Source organism: Falco cherrug, chromosome 1 (genome assembly GCF_023634085.1).
Source record: "Falco cherrug isolate bFalChe1 chromosome 1, bFalChe1.pri, whole genome shotgun sequence".
Taxonomy (NCBI): Eukaryota; Metazoa; Chordata; class Aves; order Falconiformes; family Falconidae; genus Falco; species Falco cherrug.
The window spans coordinates 113,809,100-113,823,386 of NC_073697.1; the positions used below are offsets into that span (position 1 = coordinate 113,809,100).

Sequence of the window (14,287 nt, forward strand, 5' to 3'; positions counted from 1 at the left end):
TCAGTTGGAATTTAGTGCTCAGCAATTGTCAGGATTTGGCCTTCAGTTTGGGGCAATCTGCAAAGAACCTGTTTTTCATATTGTAAATTCTGCAGGCTATGCCAGTGCAGGCACCTGAATGAAAGCTAGTAAACTGTCAAGGTGTTTTCACTGGAGCTTTCATTAGTCTCTGAGGTTTGTAAATGTGGCTGATACTCGAATGGTTATGCTCTATAATTGTCTGTTGTCTTTCAGTTGGGAAAAGGAGCTTGCTCTGAATATGAAAATATGCAGCATCAATTAAAGTAAAGGTAAAGCTGCTGCTGCTGCCTTCCCTCCCAGTCCTAGCCCCCATCCCTCTGTCTTCTCTCCTGCTTCTGCAGTCTGAATATTTAGGCTGAGTAAAAAACAGCCAAACAGAAGTGGGTGAGCAGGAAGGAGACAGAGAACAAGTAAACTTCTTTAAAAGGGGAAGAAAGAAAGAGTGGTTTCTTCTGTTGTCAAGACTTCCAGTGTGGATTTCTGACCACCTTGGAGCACATGCTTAACAATGATTATATCAGCAGGAGGTGGCACCATCGGTGTCAGTTATTAATAAACCTCTTAAAGTGCACATCCTGACTCTCTTCTTTTATTTTTTCTTCCTCTTCCTTTCTTTAACTCACTGTAGCAATTTCTGTCCCTTTTTGAGCTGGCACAGAACAAAAAGTCCACAGTATTAATGAAACATAAATAGCATTGTTCAGATGGACCCAAACTGAGATGCTCAAGGCAGATCGAGCTGGGCTATTTCATACAGGCGGCTCCTTAAGCTGGCTTTTCTAGTGTCCTGAAATCTGTCCAAAATAGAATCAACTTTGTAAGATGAAGGCTGGCCTGAGAATAATACAGCCCATCAAAGAAAAGTCAGCAACTAACACATTTGTTCCCTTTCTGAAACACCACCCTTTGCTTCCACAGCAGCCCTCATTAACCTTGGATTTTGGGGTGGGCGGTGCTATATACTCTTGAGGTCCAGGAACTTTGCCCTTCTGCTTTGTGACAAAGCAGTTGATGGCAATTTTGTCTCTGAATCTAAGACCCAATAAACTACTCTCCTAATCCAGATTTCAGTCCGTTCCCAGAAACTGAAGAACAGCCTGGAAATATATGCAGGCTTGGATTTTACCTGCAGGTACAGCCAGAAATTGCTGGGGCTGGGGTGAAAGTGGCCTGTTCTGCCTTGTGGGCCTTATGAAGAAGTGGTCCAGCATCATTACCAGTGTAAGACCAGGAGAAGTCTGCCACTCTGTCCCAGGGTAGGGCAGGGCTCTGGATCAGTGAGTGTCAGCACCATGTAAAATGGTGATTTATTTCACCTTGTGTATTTCACCAGGTATTGTGGCTCCAGGATGAAGACTCAATATCAAAAATTTAGCAAAATCCCCTTTGTCAGAGCAAGGGAAAGGCTGACTGTAGCCTGCAGTAGCTGAGCTTGAAGTATCGTGAAGGAGTTTGAAAGTATCAGCCTTGGAAGCATAGATTCTACATGCTTGACATTTCTCCCTATGCATTACACAGGTGGTTCCACAGCCTTCTCTTACATGGTACTGGTAAATAAGAGGGGACTGTGGGTGCTATCAAGAAAAGATGTTCTGTAAGTAAATCATTAGTTTGAGGCAGAGGGTGTGTAGAGTGGCATTTAACATCAGCACAAAGACTTCCCTAATGAGAGGCTATTAATAGCAGTGTGTGTGTGTGTCCAGAATTTCACTCTTGAATGCACTGGCCTCTTCGGAGTGTCTTCACTCGTGGATTACTAATTTGCTCTTTTGCATTTCACTGACGGCATTGCCTTGGCTTATATGGAGGCCTGATTTTGCAGCTGAGCAATCCAGCTGCATCAGCTGCATTTGTGGTTCTAGGCAGTGTCTTAGCAAAGCTGAGCCAGGGGAAGATTTATCTGTTGAGTAAAAATTGTGTGAGCTGAACAGAGCTGCACATACGTGCATCGGAGGAGAGCTTGCTGAAGTCTGCCAGATGCCCACTGATCAGTTTCAGGTCTCCAGAGCACCAACTAGCATTGTCTTTCCAGTGCACTGTGTCCATGTGTTTTGATTTGGATAATAAATGTTTTTACTTTTCCATTTTGACAGATATTTAGGAAAGTGGATAGGTTGGAATGCCCAAGGTGCGTGCCTTCTTGCTTTATTTGGAATCATTCTAACAATGGAAAATGTTTTTTTAAATCTTCTTAATAGCACTATAGTAGCTTTTGCTGAGACAGTAACTTAACTGGATCTGATCCATCTTAGCAGGAGTGAAGGGTGCACATCACTTCTTCAATCCACACCTCCTTACAGTGTTGAAGAAGCTAAATCATATCACTGCTGCTACTTAGTAGAGCTATTGCTAGTAGTATCTCCAGAGGAAGTTGAGTCATTGTGTATCTCAGCTGCATTATTGCATAAATTTGTTTAAATAGACCCTTGAGACAATCTATTTTACAAATTAGAGCACCCTTAGCCAGAGTTCTGTCACTGGAGCTTTGCCCAATCCCCCCCCAGTCTGCAACCTCTAGGGAAGTATCTAATTAATGTTGAGATTTTTCCTTCTCCTTTGCACAGCATTCTGTGACTTTGCCTACAGGTAGAGACTTTTCTTCTTTTTTTGTAGTCCTCTTTACTAGAGAGAAAGTGGGTCTTGAAATAGCCAGTTCCTAGTATGCGGTCTCGCTCTATGTGTATCAGCAGGCCAGTGATAATTGTCTGTTGGTGGGAAGGTGTGACTACCTTAGCAGGCTGTTTCCTCACAATGTAATGTGAAGATTGGATACCTTCTAAAGACAGAAGAGGCTAGAGTTCAGGAGTTAAGGTAGGTTAGTCTTGCTTGCTTCAAGAGAAACCATTACTAGATACCTTAATAGAACTAGAATTGTATTACAGGTAAGGAGATGCATCACCTGCCTCTCTTTACAGACAGAAGGAAATGGGGCTCAGGGATACAAAGTGATGTGCAATGGACGCACCAAGCATATGCACAGCAGGCTGTGGAGTCAGTCTCTTGACTCAGTCTGGGCCTTTGGGGGGTTGATGAATAGAAAAATACCAGATGGGGGGCTTCCCCCTGCCCCCCTCCCCCCCCCCCCCCCGACATCTTTTTACCAAATTATTAGCTGAATTTGGGGGAGGAACCAGCCCTGAGTGAACTAGGAATATTTGCACTTTCTGAATACACAGCAAATAATAAAAAAAATCTGCGTGTCTTCACCTGCAAATGTTTGTGAGAGCTGGTTCTGAATAACTTGTGTACCAGCAGAAGCCAAGGTGCAAATCAGGAGGGGAATGCTTTTTTTTAGGAGCATTGTGCATTTCCAGTTCATCTACGATGGGGTTTTCCAAACTGTTAACTCTCTAAACATCATATAAAGAAACATGTATGCTATTGTCAAGCTAGAATTTTTTTTTTATAGCTGACAGTTTTACTTGGTTATTGACTGCAATATGCCTATAGTAGTGGAGAACTCAGAGGGGTTAATTATACAAGTAACTCTCTTGCTTCCTGCAGATGCTTTGGAGCTTCAGATGAACTGTTTGATACCACCGCTGTATGGCTATTGGTATCTGACAGTGACAATTTAATGCCAGTCTAGCTGTGAGTTTCTCAGCTGTGACAGTCACATAATTATCTCATGTAGCTATCCATAAGCCTGGCTGGGTGCCATGAGCTGTGGACCTGTGGCAGAGTTCAGCCACTTTGCAGTGTCACTCCCAGAAGCAGAATGGACGGCTTGCCTTAGCTGAGATTGGTCTGTGCCTGAGAAAGCCAGGGGAAATTGAGGTTGGGTATGTCTGTGCAAACAGCTGCTGCACTGCAGAATAGGAATGCTCCACAGATGCTTCTAAAAATCCTGGCATCACGGTCTCTCCCCTCAGCATTTCAGTTAGGAAACAGATGACTAAAAATAGTCTACTGTCTAAAGCACCCAGGGAGCTATGCTGTCTGATTACACCTTTAGCATTTAATGTTTGTTCTCCTGAATGTATCCAGGATTTATTTCAAATACCCAGTCCCTCATTTATAAAAAAATACAGATTTAGGATCAAACTGATACTCATCAACATCTTGCATTTATCATAGTGCTTCCTCCTGCTGATCTTTCCTAACATTTTGCTCTGCTATGGACCAGCAGTCAGGCTCTGGGAAGAAGGCTTCCTAGCAACGCATTAAGCCACTATAACAATGTTTTACAAAAACCAGGCTGCCTTTATGGAAAACAGCATTGGGAAACTGATAGACTTTTCCACATGGAAAGAACAGATGCCCCGTGCTTACCCACTGAAATGGGGAGATACTCCAATTTTATCACTGTTCCTTTTTTTGTTTTGTTTTGTTTTTAAATGGAAAAATCAGAAAGAGCTTAATGAAGCAGAACAAATATTAGTAATGTTGGGGATTGGAGAGTCTGCCTTATTCTTTAATGATTGGTTAGACTGGGGAGGCAAGAGAGGACAAAATCTGAGCTATGCCATATTGAAAGAATGAAATATCTAACCAGAAAGATTATAGTGTGAGCAAACCAGTGTGTAGGCTTGGCAGGCTTTAGCTTTTGTTTTTAATTAGTAGGTATTGATTAACTTAGGCTTTTTATATGTGTCTGTAGCAATCTAGATAAAAATTGTATTTTTAGGTTTGCTTGCTTCTTCCTCCTTTCCTGCTTGATGTGGTGTTCTGTCACTGCCCTGTCCTGATTTTTGAGAGTGGAAAGGCTGACAAATGCAACTTGTATTCTAACATTTTGAAAATTAAGACATTGCCCCCCTTCTCCAGCTTCCTCCTCTCCCCATGTCAAAACCTGACAAAAAAGCTACCCAAATTGCCCTAAAGTAACAGCATAAAAATCTACAGCTGCTGCAATTTCATACTGTTCCTTTAAGTTTTGATTCATGAGTTTCTGAACACTTGGGGTTTTTTAATCTGTGGAACTGGTCTTCTGAAAATTGCTAAGATGGCTTTCCTTGGTATGCTATTTAGAGTGGACAGGGAGGATTGCTTCTTCTAAGTAATTCTTTCTGCAGCACTATCAGGTATGAAAAGTCATGACTGTATGGGCATATTTGAATGTGGGAGCTTTCCTGTAGGGTCTTGTAGCACATCTTCCATGTGCTTTCATTTGTACCCAAGGAGTTTTTGTGAGCGGTGTTTCTGTCTCCCATCTGAACTATAAGCTGTTTGCCTTGTGCTCGGCAAATCTCTCCCTTTTTTATTAAAGAATTGTAAACAGTGCAGAGAAAGTAGATAATCTTGGTGAAAGTAGTGATCCTGCAGTGTGGTAACAAATACTAGATACAAATTACTTGTGAAATTTTGCTTAAATCTTGTGATCTTAACTCTTATCACCTTTCCATCTGTTTTTATCCCTTGTGCTTTTTTCCTCATGTAGCTACCAATACTGGAGACTACTGGAGTCATAACAGCAAGTACCATTTTTCCTTGCCTGCATTTAAGAAGGCCTCGGCCCTGACATTATTGATTAGTACAAGTATGCTCCTGCTCTTGGTAGACCTTTAATTGGATAGGCTCTGGCTGTTGACAAGGCTTGAGGCAGGAGAAAGCATCTTCCAGTTCAGAGCCAATGCAGAAGTAACAGATGAGGGGGCAGACTGGTTCAGGACTGAGCCCCCCTCAGCTCTTGCTTCTGCAGCTGTTGACAGCTGTCTTGGCCATTATTTAGACCCTGCTTCTCTGCAGAGCAAGACCTGGGATATTGTTGGGAAAATTCTCATTGCTACGGCCAGGTACTTGTCTGTCTGCCTCACGTCTGTTGTGGACTTCTTACAGCCATGCATCCAGCTTCAGCTGCAAAGCTGAGTAATCCTGGTGTCAGTCAGTGCAACCTTAGTAATAAGGGCTGCATGAGGCCTTTCTGGTATCTGGGAATAGCTACAGCTAGCAGCCTGGAAACATCACAGCTTTCTCACCAAGCCATGTACCTTCCTGCTAGACAATTCCCTGTACCTGTTTGTACCATAACATCTTTGTTGGGACCAGCTGCCCATCCATTGCAGTCGTCTGTAATGCCTCTCTGGTTTATGATTGTGTTCCCTTTGGTTTTCAGCAGAATGCTGCTCTCCTCTAAAGTGCTGGACTCTGATGTATCTTGTCTCTTTTTTATTTTGGCTGTGGGTGACATGTAAACAGTGCAGAGAGGCTTCTCAAACTATTTGAAGTTATGTGGCCAAGAGTTGCCATCTCAAGGCTTGTTCTTGGATCCTGGACAGCTTCTTTGGCTGTTTCACTGGCATGAGCAGCCACAAAGCAGGTATATCGGCTGCCAGAGAATTTCGTAGTCCTTCCAAGTAAAACAACGCAGTGCAACCCATTGCTAGTGGGTGGCTGACATGCAACAGTTGGCTGTGAGCTGCTCTAATGCCTGCTGTTTTTTCTGACTCAGTGTGGTGTCTGCTCCTTAGGGCTGCCTCTCAAATTCTATGATGACTTCAAGGAGGATACAGGAACTGAGCTTAAAGGCTTCTCCTGACCTTCATTGCACCCTCCTCATCAGCTGCTTTCTTTGAGTCCCACACTTCTGTATCGCTGAAGTCCCCCAACTGCTGATGAAACTGCACTCAGCATTGCTCCTCCTTGGACAAACAGTGTGGGCTCTAGGGGACATTTCCCTTACTTGCTCAGCAGTCTGGTTTTTTGTCTCTGAAGGCTGCTTAAGTCAGGATGAACCTAGTGTCAGCAGGCACAACTCTATAGAAGCCAGGCTTGAATTCAGTAATGGAGATATTAACCAACCAATCAACCTTCAGCTTTGCTGCCTAGATCCTTACATGTACAGCTAGAGCAACCTTCCCTGCCCAGTTTGAGCCGTTTGGGTCGTTGGGTGGGCAGATATTTTCAAGGGGGCAATAGCATCAGTTGGTAGCATTCTTCTCTGTGCTCCTATCCTCAAGTGGCTCTGCATTGCCTCTAACACATGGCACTGCTTATTGTGTTGGTCTTTTTCTGCATGAATTAGCAGCAAACCATGTTTTGTACAAGGTTTGATTTCTATAATTAGACACCTTGCAACACTGGAAAACCTAGTAATGGTGGGCAGCATCCTCTGACAGAGGCTTTGTCTTGAGAGGAGCTTCTCTGCTGTATTGTAAGGAAAAGAACTTGGGTCACCAGTAAAACAGAATGTGTTTGTAATTAAGAGTAAATGCATTTGGAATTAGATTCTTTTCTCAACAGGCACTTGAATGTATCAGTACCTTTAAAGGCATTCCAGCTCAGGCCATTGCCTGGCTTAGTATATTTTTCTTACATTATTATTTGGCTAGGACTCTTGTAGAGGTTCTATGTGTCCTCTGTAACACATGAAAAAAACTGTGTGCCTTTATGTACCAAAAGGATTTAGTTGGAATCTCTGAAGCTTTTGCAAGTCTTCAGGAGAAAGAAAAGATTTCTGGAGGTTTATGTTGTCAGGGGCTGGCAGTTGTCTCCTTTCAGTATTCAGGACAATGTAAATTAATCCTTTCCCCTCGAGGGAGGCATTGTGGTTCTTACTGCCTTCAAAGGCTGCAGCTAACTGCCTGCACAGGCAGCCACTCCAATGGAAAGCCTTTTGGGTTTTTTTCAGTCACTGCATCTAGCGCAGTGCGGAAGAGCTGTTGAGGATGAATATGTGTTGGAGTAATTGCAGTGTTTTATGTGAACAACAACAAAGCTTATGCTTTCTTACATCCAGAGCTATTGTGCAAAGGTCTAATTTCTTTCTATCTCCTTGGGGGAGGATAGTGGGTGGGGAGGCAGCACATCTGCAGTGACTCGTAGATGATAGAACCTGGGGCAGGGAAAATGGAAAAAGTACAATTTCCTGGTATGATTTCCACAAAACATTGTTGAACAATGGATGTTGCACCTGTGGCATTGTGCAGATGTTTTATGGAAATGGCTGCATTGTTCTGTGTCCATGTGAACTGCTTCCCATCTCAAAATGGGCAAATTCTCTCCTCTCTTTCTCTCCCAATGAAGGTTTGGGGAGCATGGAAAAATCACTTTCATTTTAATCTTGGTCTGGCTGTGAAATTTAGTGCAGTTAATGAAGAACAGAGATAATAAGACAGGTAAATGTCTCATGGGAGTCTCCCTGGTTGTTTCCTACCTGGAAACAAAGTTCTTCCAAGGCCTAGAACAACTTCTGTTCTCATTCAAAGTTCTGTTCAGATGATTATAAGAATCTCTTTTTGGTGTGTCTTCTACATGGTAGTTGACATGGAGACTGTTAGCCTGACACTTTCAAAAGTTACTGTGTTTCACCTCAGTTGCCTTTATGAAACTGCTTTAGCAGTCGTGAGGATTGGGTGAATTCTGCCTAGGAACAGCTTCTCGCTGCTTACGCTTTTGTATGCCCAGACTGAATGCAAATATGGGAAGGACAAAGACTTTTCAAAAAGCTACAGTGCAAGTAGATCATTGTCTGGTCTGTAATGGTTATTTTCTTGGATGTACATCAGTGACAGACTCATGCTAGCATGTGCCTTCAGTAGAGGTAGATTTCTTACAGTAATGCTGCTGTGAGGCATAAGTCTTATGTTGGGCTTCTGCATAGGTGATAGCATCAGCTTTGGAAATAGATTAAATTACACCTTTGTTTATGCCAACTTTGTAGATTTCAGAGATACTGCACTCACATAACAGAAAGCAACATGTAATGCACATTTGCCCTTGGTGAATAGCAGGGAGAAGACAACTGCTGTTTGTCCATCACTTCCTTGCATGCTGTTGTCATGATAGCCTTTATGATAAACTGCAAATGGGTTTATTGTGCATTTGATAGCTGTGGGTAGTCATGCATTTCCAACTACCTGTTTAAAAGTATGTTTCAGTCTGCTCTGCCTTTTGTTCTGTTTCCTACTCCAATTGAGTTAACATCCAATGAAAATAGGTGGGTTTATTGCATAGATACTGACCTGCTCCTTCCCAGAAGTGATGGTGGCAGGTCACATCTCTCCAAGACAGAAGCTGTTTGGAAAGTATTACAGCTTTCATAGTAGGAAGCAGCAGAGTATGGAACTCACTGCTCTTGCCGGAATGTATCTCTGCCTTTCAGATATTTTCCCGTGCCACCAAGCCTGTGACGATATCCACAGCCTTTCTCTAGGATTACTTTGTTTGGTGGCTTGGTGACACTGTGGCATCTTTGGGAAAACAGTCATGTGGTCGAAGTTTTTATATGGAACTTGCAAGTGAAACAGCAGAAGCAGTGTGGCTTAAGGCCAAACCTTCCATCATCTAGCACTGTCACCTGTAGCCGGGGGATGGTGAACTGGAGTTGGTTCACTTGCAGCTGGCTCTGGGGGTGAGAATTGCTGGGAATTGTGGCTACTCCACTTAAGCCTCAAACAAAACCACTTAATTCACTCTCTTCTCAGGGGTGTTTGTTGTGGCTCCTTGAACGAACTGCTTAGCAACACCCAGAGCAAATCGCGTATTTATTTTTATACGTACCAAGTTGGTGTTGGCACAGAGCCTGTAAGTTGCTTTAGGACTTGGTTGCATTGTGTTTGCCGGGCTCTTTAATTGTATGCCGCTTTGGGCAAACCTTTTGTTTACTGCGCTTGGTGGTGCTCTGACATGCTGTAAATAAAATACATGCCCTCATAGGCTCTCTGCCTCCTCGCATTGAGCCCGCAAGGTGGGCTGCCACTTAAAGCCTTTCTTGAGGTGAGTTTCTCCCAATTCTTGGGAGATCCAGGCCAGCTGACTACATTTTTCCTTGATCGTGTTAGAGAAATGCTGCTAGCGAGGCTCTTGAGGTGGGAGAAACCAAGTCTTCCCCTCAAAGTTCCCTGCTTCAGTGCTTTCAGCAGACTGTGAGCTGCTTGCCTACGGCTGACTTAAAAGGCAGTGCATTGCAGCAGTTCAACCACTGCATTGACACGGGACGTAGCAAGGGCCAAAGGATTTTTGCTGTTGAAATCCAGAGCAGCCACTTGCAGGAGCGGCTGGCGCGGGTGGCGCTGCAGCAGTGACAGAACCGGGTGCCCCCTGGCGCCCCGGGGCAGGGCAGGAGGGGGCAGCAGCCCCCTTCCCTGGTCCCCCCTGAGCACCCCGCGCCCGCGGCTCTGAGGAGCACCGCCCCGGCGGGGGCAGCGCGGGCGGGCGCGGGCGGTCTCGGCCTGGCGCGGGTCGCTGCCGGCAGCGGTGAAAGAAGGGGGGGGGGGCCGCTCGAGCGCCGGCAGCCGCTCTCTCCAGGTCGTTTATGAGCAGCCACGGCCCCGCGTTGGCCCGGGCCGGCCCCCGCTGCCTGCGGAGCCGCTCGCTGCGCTTGTAACGACGGCGGCTGCGCCGCGGCGGGCGGGCTGCGCGGCGGCACCGAGCGGCGCGGCGGCGTCGTCTCCCGGCCGCGTCTTTCCGCGCCGCAGGCGAGTGGGCGGTGCGGGGCCTCTGCCGGGAGCAGATGGGGTGGCGGAGTGCGGGGTGCCGTCGCGCCGGGAGGACCCCGCGGACGAGCACCTGACACGGCTGGCGACGGCTCGGCTGCGAGCGGGCAGCCCTGACATGGCGAAAGCTCCGCGCCCAGGTGAGAGCCGAGCCTGCGCCGCGGGGCGGCCGTGAGGGGAGCGCCGGCTGGGTGCCCGCCGTCGTCCCACCGGGCAGCGAGGGCAAACTTCTGCGAGTGAGGCATAGGTGCGTTTGCCCTCCTCATCTTTTCTGAACGGGGTCTGCTCTGCCTCCGGTGGTGGCGGGAGTGCCGTGCGGGGCCGCAGGGGCATCGCGGGCGTCCGCCTCCCTGCTCTGCTCCTCGGTGCTGGGCCGGGAAGGGTCTCTGTGGCTGCCGCCTTGCGGAGCCGGTGCTCGCTGCCGCCTGCTCGGAAGAAGCAGGCTGGGACGCAGCGGCCCAGGGCTCCGCTGAAATCATAAGGATGTGCGGGCGGGGAAGGACTTGCTGAAAGGAAAAGGCAGATACGTGGTCTCTCCTGAGGGCTCATGCGTTTTCACTCATGCTTCCTCTGAGGTCGGAGCAATTTGGAGGGGTGGGCTGGGACTGGGGCTGGAGGGCTTGGGGAGCTCGGCAGCAAAGCCCTGGTGCCCCGGTGCCAGGTGGCAGCAGCAGCCCTGCACCAGGTGGCACGTACTTGGTGCATAAATGGCCAGTGCCAGCTGGCAGAACACGAGAAATCTCTTGCTGTTGCAGAAGTGGTTTTCTTCTAGGTTGCATGCAGAGCCTATTGCTTTTGAAGGTGAAAGGCCTAACTCTGCTGTGGCTGGATGGCTGCTGGTCTGTACATGAAACTTGCCTGGTGTCTGGTGCCAGTTCTTGGCACAGCTTTATAACAGCATGGTAATGTTAAAGCTAAACGTAAAGATTTTGCCCAGCAGTGTTTATTTTTTTCATTATTCCCCCAAAATAGGCAGCCCAGAGGCGTAGCACTCAGGAACGCCAGAGCATCAATAATTTCAGTAGATGCAAATATAGCACTGAACTAAATGGTTGTTTTCCATCTTTGGAAGATGAAGACATAATCAAATGGGCAAAAAGTCTTACTGATTTTTCATTGGTGTTGGTGTGCAGTTCTTTTAACTTTGATAGGAAAATAGGGGAGCGTCTCTTTCACTTTCAGTAATATGTGAGTAATGTAGCCTGCATGTATAGCTTGCTGGTTCAAACACAGCTTTGCACAGGAATTTTGAAGGATGGTGCTTCTCTTGGATGTGATTCCACTCACTTTGGTAGACAAAATATGGCTTGATGTGAGCTTTGTGATGCTGTCACTACTCTTTATTGTAAAGAAAAGCAGGAATTGACTGTTCACAAAGGAGCTCTGGCAGAACACAGCTGGGTTAGGAGCCGGGGAAATGTGCTGCTTTTGTAAATTGAGCCTACTGAGTTTATCCGTGTGAGCTGGAATAGGCACAAATATGGAAATGTTGTGGCTCTTTTGCTTGTGTGTACCCTGCCTTGCAGCCCCTGTCAGCACTGTAGCCTTATCACAAATACAAAGGGAAATACAATGGCACGTGCTTTCAAAGGGCCTTTAGAGGTGGTCGACTCCACTCCTTTGAGCCAGATCTCACCTAGTGGAGTCCAGATCTTAAGCACTTGGAACAGTCCCTGCACAGAAATGCTTGGATGTTTGCAGGATTGTAGGTTGCAAACCCACATAGCAGCAACTGCAAATCACTGCCCGACACGTCCCTGTGGCGGTGGTGTGGGATCTGTTCTTCATCTCCTACTTCATTTTTTAACAGACAGCAGTGACTTAAAAATGCCAGATCCTCCTCAGAAAGCCAAGATTTCTGCGCTGTGAAAGTAGACTCTTTCAGATGTGATGCAGGCAGTCCACCTACAGTCGTTGCGGGAAAAGGTTAGAGAATATTCATATCTTCTCTGGTTTTGGGGAGTGAGTTTGGAGGAGGTGATGATACTGCTAAGAGGGAGGGTTAAGTTAGTTTCTGTGTGGGAAAGCTGGCATCTGATTACAATGGCATCTGAGGCATCAAGAAACAGCTCTTCAGAGATACACCACATTTACAGGAAAGCTTGATCTAGGATTTGGAGCCTGAACAGCCTTGTTGAATCTCCTCTCTCTCTTCCTCCAACTCACCGGTAATCCCATAAAGTGCAAGACTGGAAATGTCACTGGACCTTAAAACAGGGGCTTAAATGTCTGCATGGCTTAGTTTCTTGATTTGTTTCCTGTACTTTAAGTAAATATATGCCTCTCCTTAACATCTGCTGCAGAACTGCCAGCTGAAGGATGTATGAAGTAGGTAACCAGGGTCATGTCACTGCTGAATTGCTATGAGATGAAAGACTGAGTAAGGAATGGGAGAGAGGAGTTGGTAATATTGGGTACTTCTGACCAGAGTGGTGTCTGGACTGTTCCTTGGGTTAGCTTTTTTTACTTGGCTTCTTGACAAGGGAACCTGCATTTTGTGTGGACTTTCTTCCGCATTTAACTATGTCTTTGCTCTCCTTTTGATATTTCTTTAGTGGCTGATGCAGCCACAATGAGAATAAAGAGAACTCTTGACCCTTTCCCCTTTTCTTCCCTATCCCCCTTGGCCTTGTGCGCTCTCTCTCTCTCTGTGACTTCCCTCTTGCCTCCCTCTTTATTTTTTCTCTCTCTGCCCCTTTGGTTTCACACTTGTGTAGGCCTTCCACTCCGTTGCAGCGGGTTTTGTTTTGATTTCAGCTGATTTCTGTTCCAGTCACTTCTACAAATTCATTGTGTGACTTTGGATGGGTTCTGTGTGGCCCTGCTGGCAATGATGGCATATATGGTTGTTTTTTTCTGGTGGCCTGTGCACAGGTGAGGGCGTACTTTGAATGTACTTCAGGTTTTGCTCTGGAATAACCGAGTGGAGGATCAGCATCTGTCTCTGTCTTGCCTGAGCTCCTGAGTCTGAAGGAGTGCCTCCAGTAGTTAAATTAACATCTTTTTAAAGTACATCTTCAGTTTTACATGTGCCAAAGAAGAACTAAAACATAACTGGAAAATAATGGTGGGTAATTTTGGCCTCCACTAAGTCTTAACTGTGGAGTCACTAGGTAACACTGTGTGGGTAGCTCAGTTCAATCACTTAATGGGTAGGCAGGAAGCATCTGAAACCAGCAGAACAGAACGAAGTAGTATTATGCAGCAGCAGTCAATGGCAACAGCAAAGGTCATTCCTTCTACGCAGCATCTCTTTCCAAATGGAAAAATGACTTGTGCTGTTTAATTTTATTAGGAAAATCACCCCTGAATTCAAAATGGTCACAGTTCTAAAACAAGTTTTGACAAGTGGAATTGTTCTAATCTGTGCAACAGAGTATTTTTTTATTATTTTTTTAATTGAGATTAATTCAATCTTCGATACTTTGCTGTGTAAAAGACTTGGGTTTTCAGTAGCTGTGAGGACACTGGGTGCTATTTTGTCTCTGCAAACTAGGTTGGTGTGGTAGTAGTATTCAGGAGTGCTTTTTATGTGGTTGCTTGTCTGTGGCATGTGCTCGTGTCTAGGCTTGATTGGCGAACGTTTATTAACCAAGTAGAAGATGTAGTGAACTGCTGGGCCTGCTGCAAAGCTTGAGATCTCTAATACTATGACAGTGACATGAACCTTACTGAATTAGTTTTGCAGGAAAGCCCACTGCTGTAATCACATCCAATGAAAACCACTGTTCTTATCCCAGGCTGCTTGACTGCATCTTCCTGGAGGGTCGGGCACAAGCATAGTCTGGATGGTCTGTTGGACTAGCCTGTTGCATGAGTGATACTGCCAGTGCACAAGGGGCTGGTGTTGACAGGTGTTCAGATCAACCTGCATTCTTTCCGTCTGTCCT

The 14,287-nt window shown here is 45.9% G+C and overlaps 1 protein-coding gene across 1 annotated transcript in view; it reads left to right on the top strand.

Moving 5' to 3' along the window:
- Positions 1 to 10,176: 10,176 nt before the first annotated feature.
- The window catches only part of PITPNM3 (PITPNM family member 3), a 116,542-nt gene continuing 112,431 nt past the window's right edge, over positions 10,177 to 14,287 (top strand). Inside the window, exon 1 of the mRNA XM_055721695.1 lies at positions 10,177 to 10,537. Within this exon, the coding sequence (XP_055577670.1) occupies positions 10,516 to 10,537 (22 nt within the window). The 5' untranslated portion in view covers positions 10,177 to 10,515. The remainder of the gene's footprint in view (positions 10,538 to 14,287) is intronic.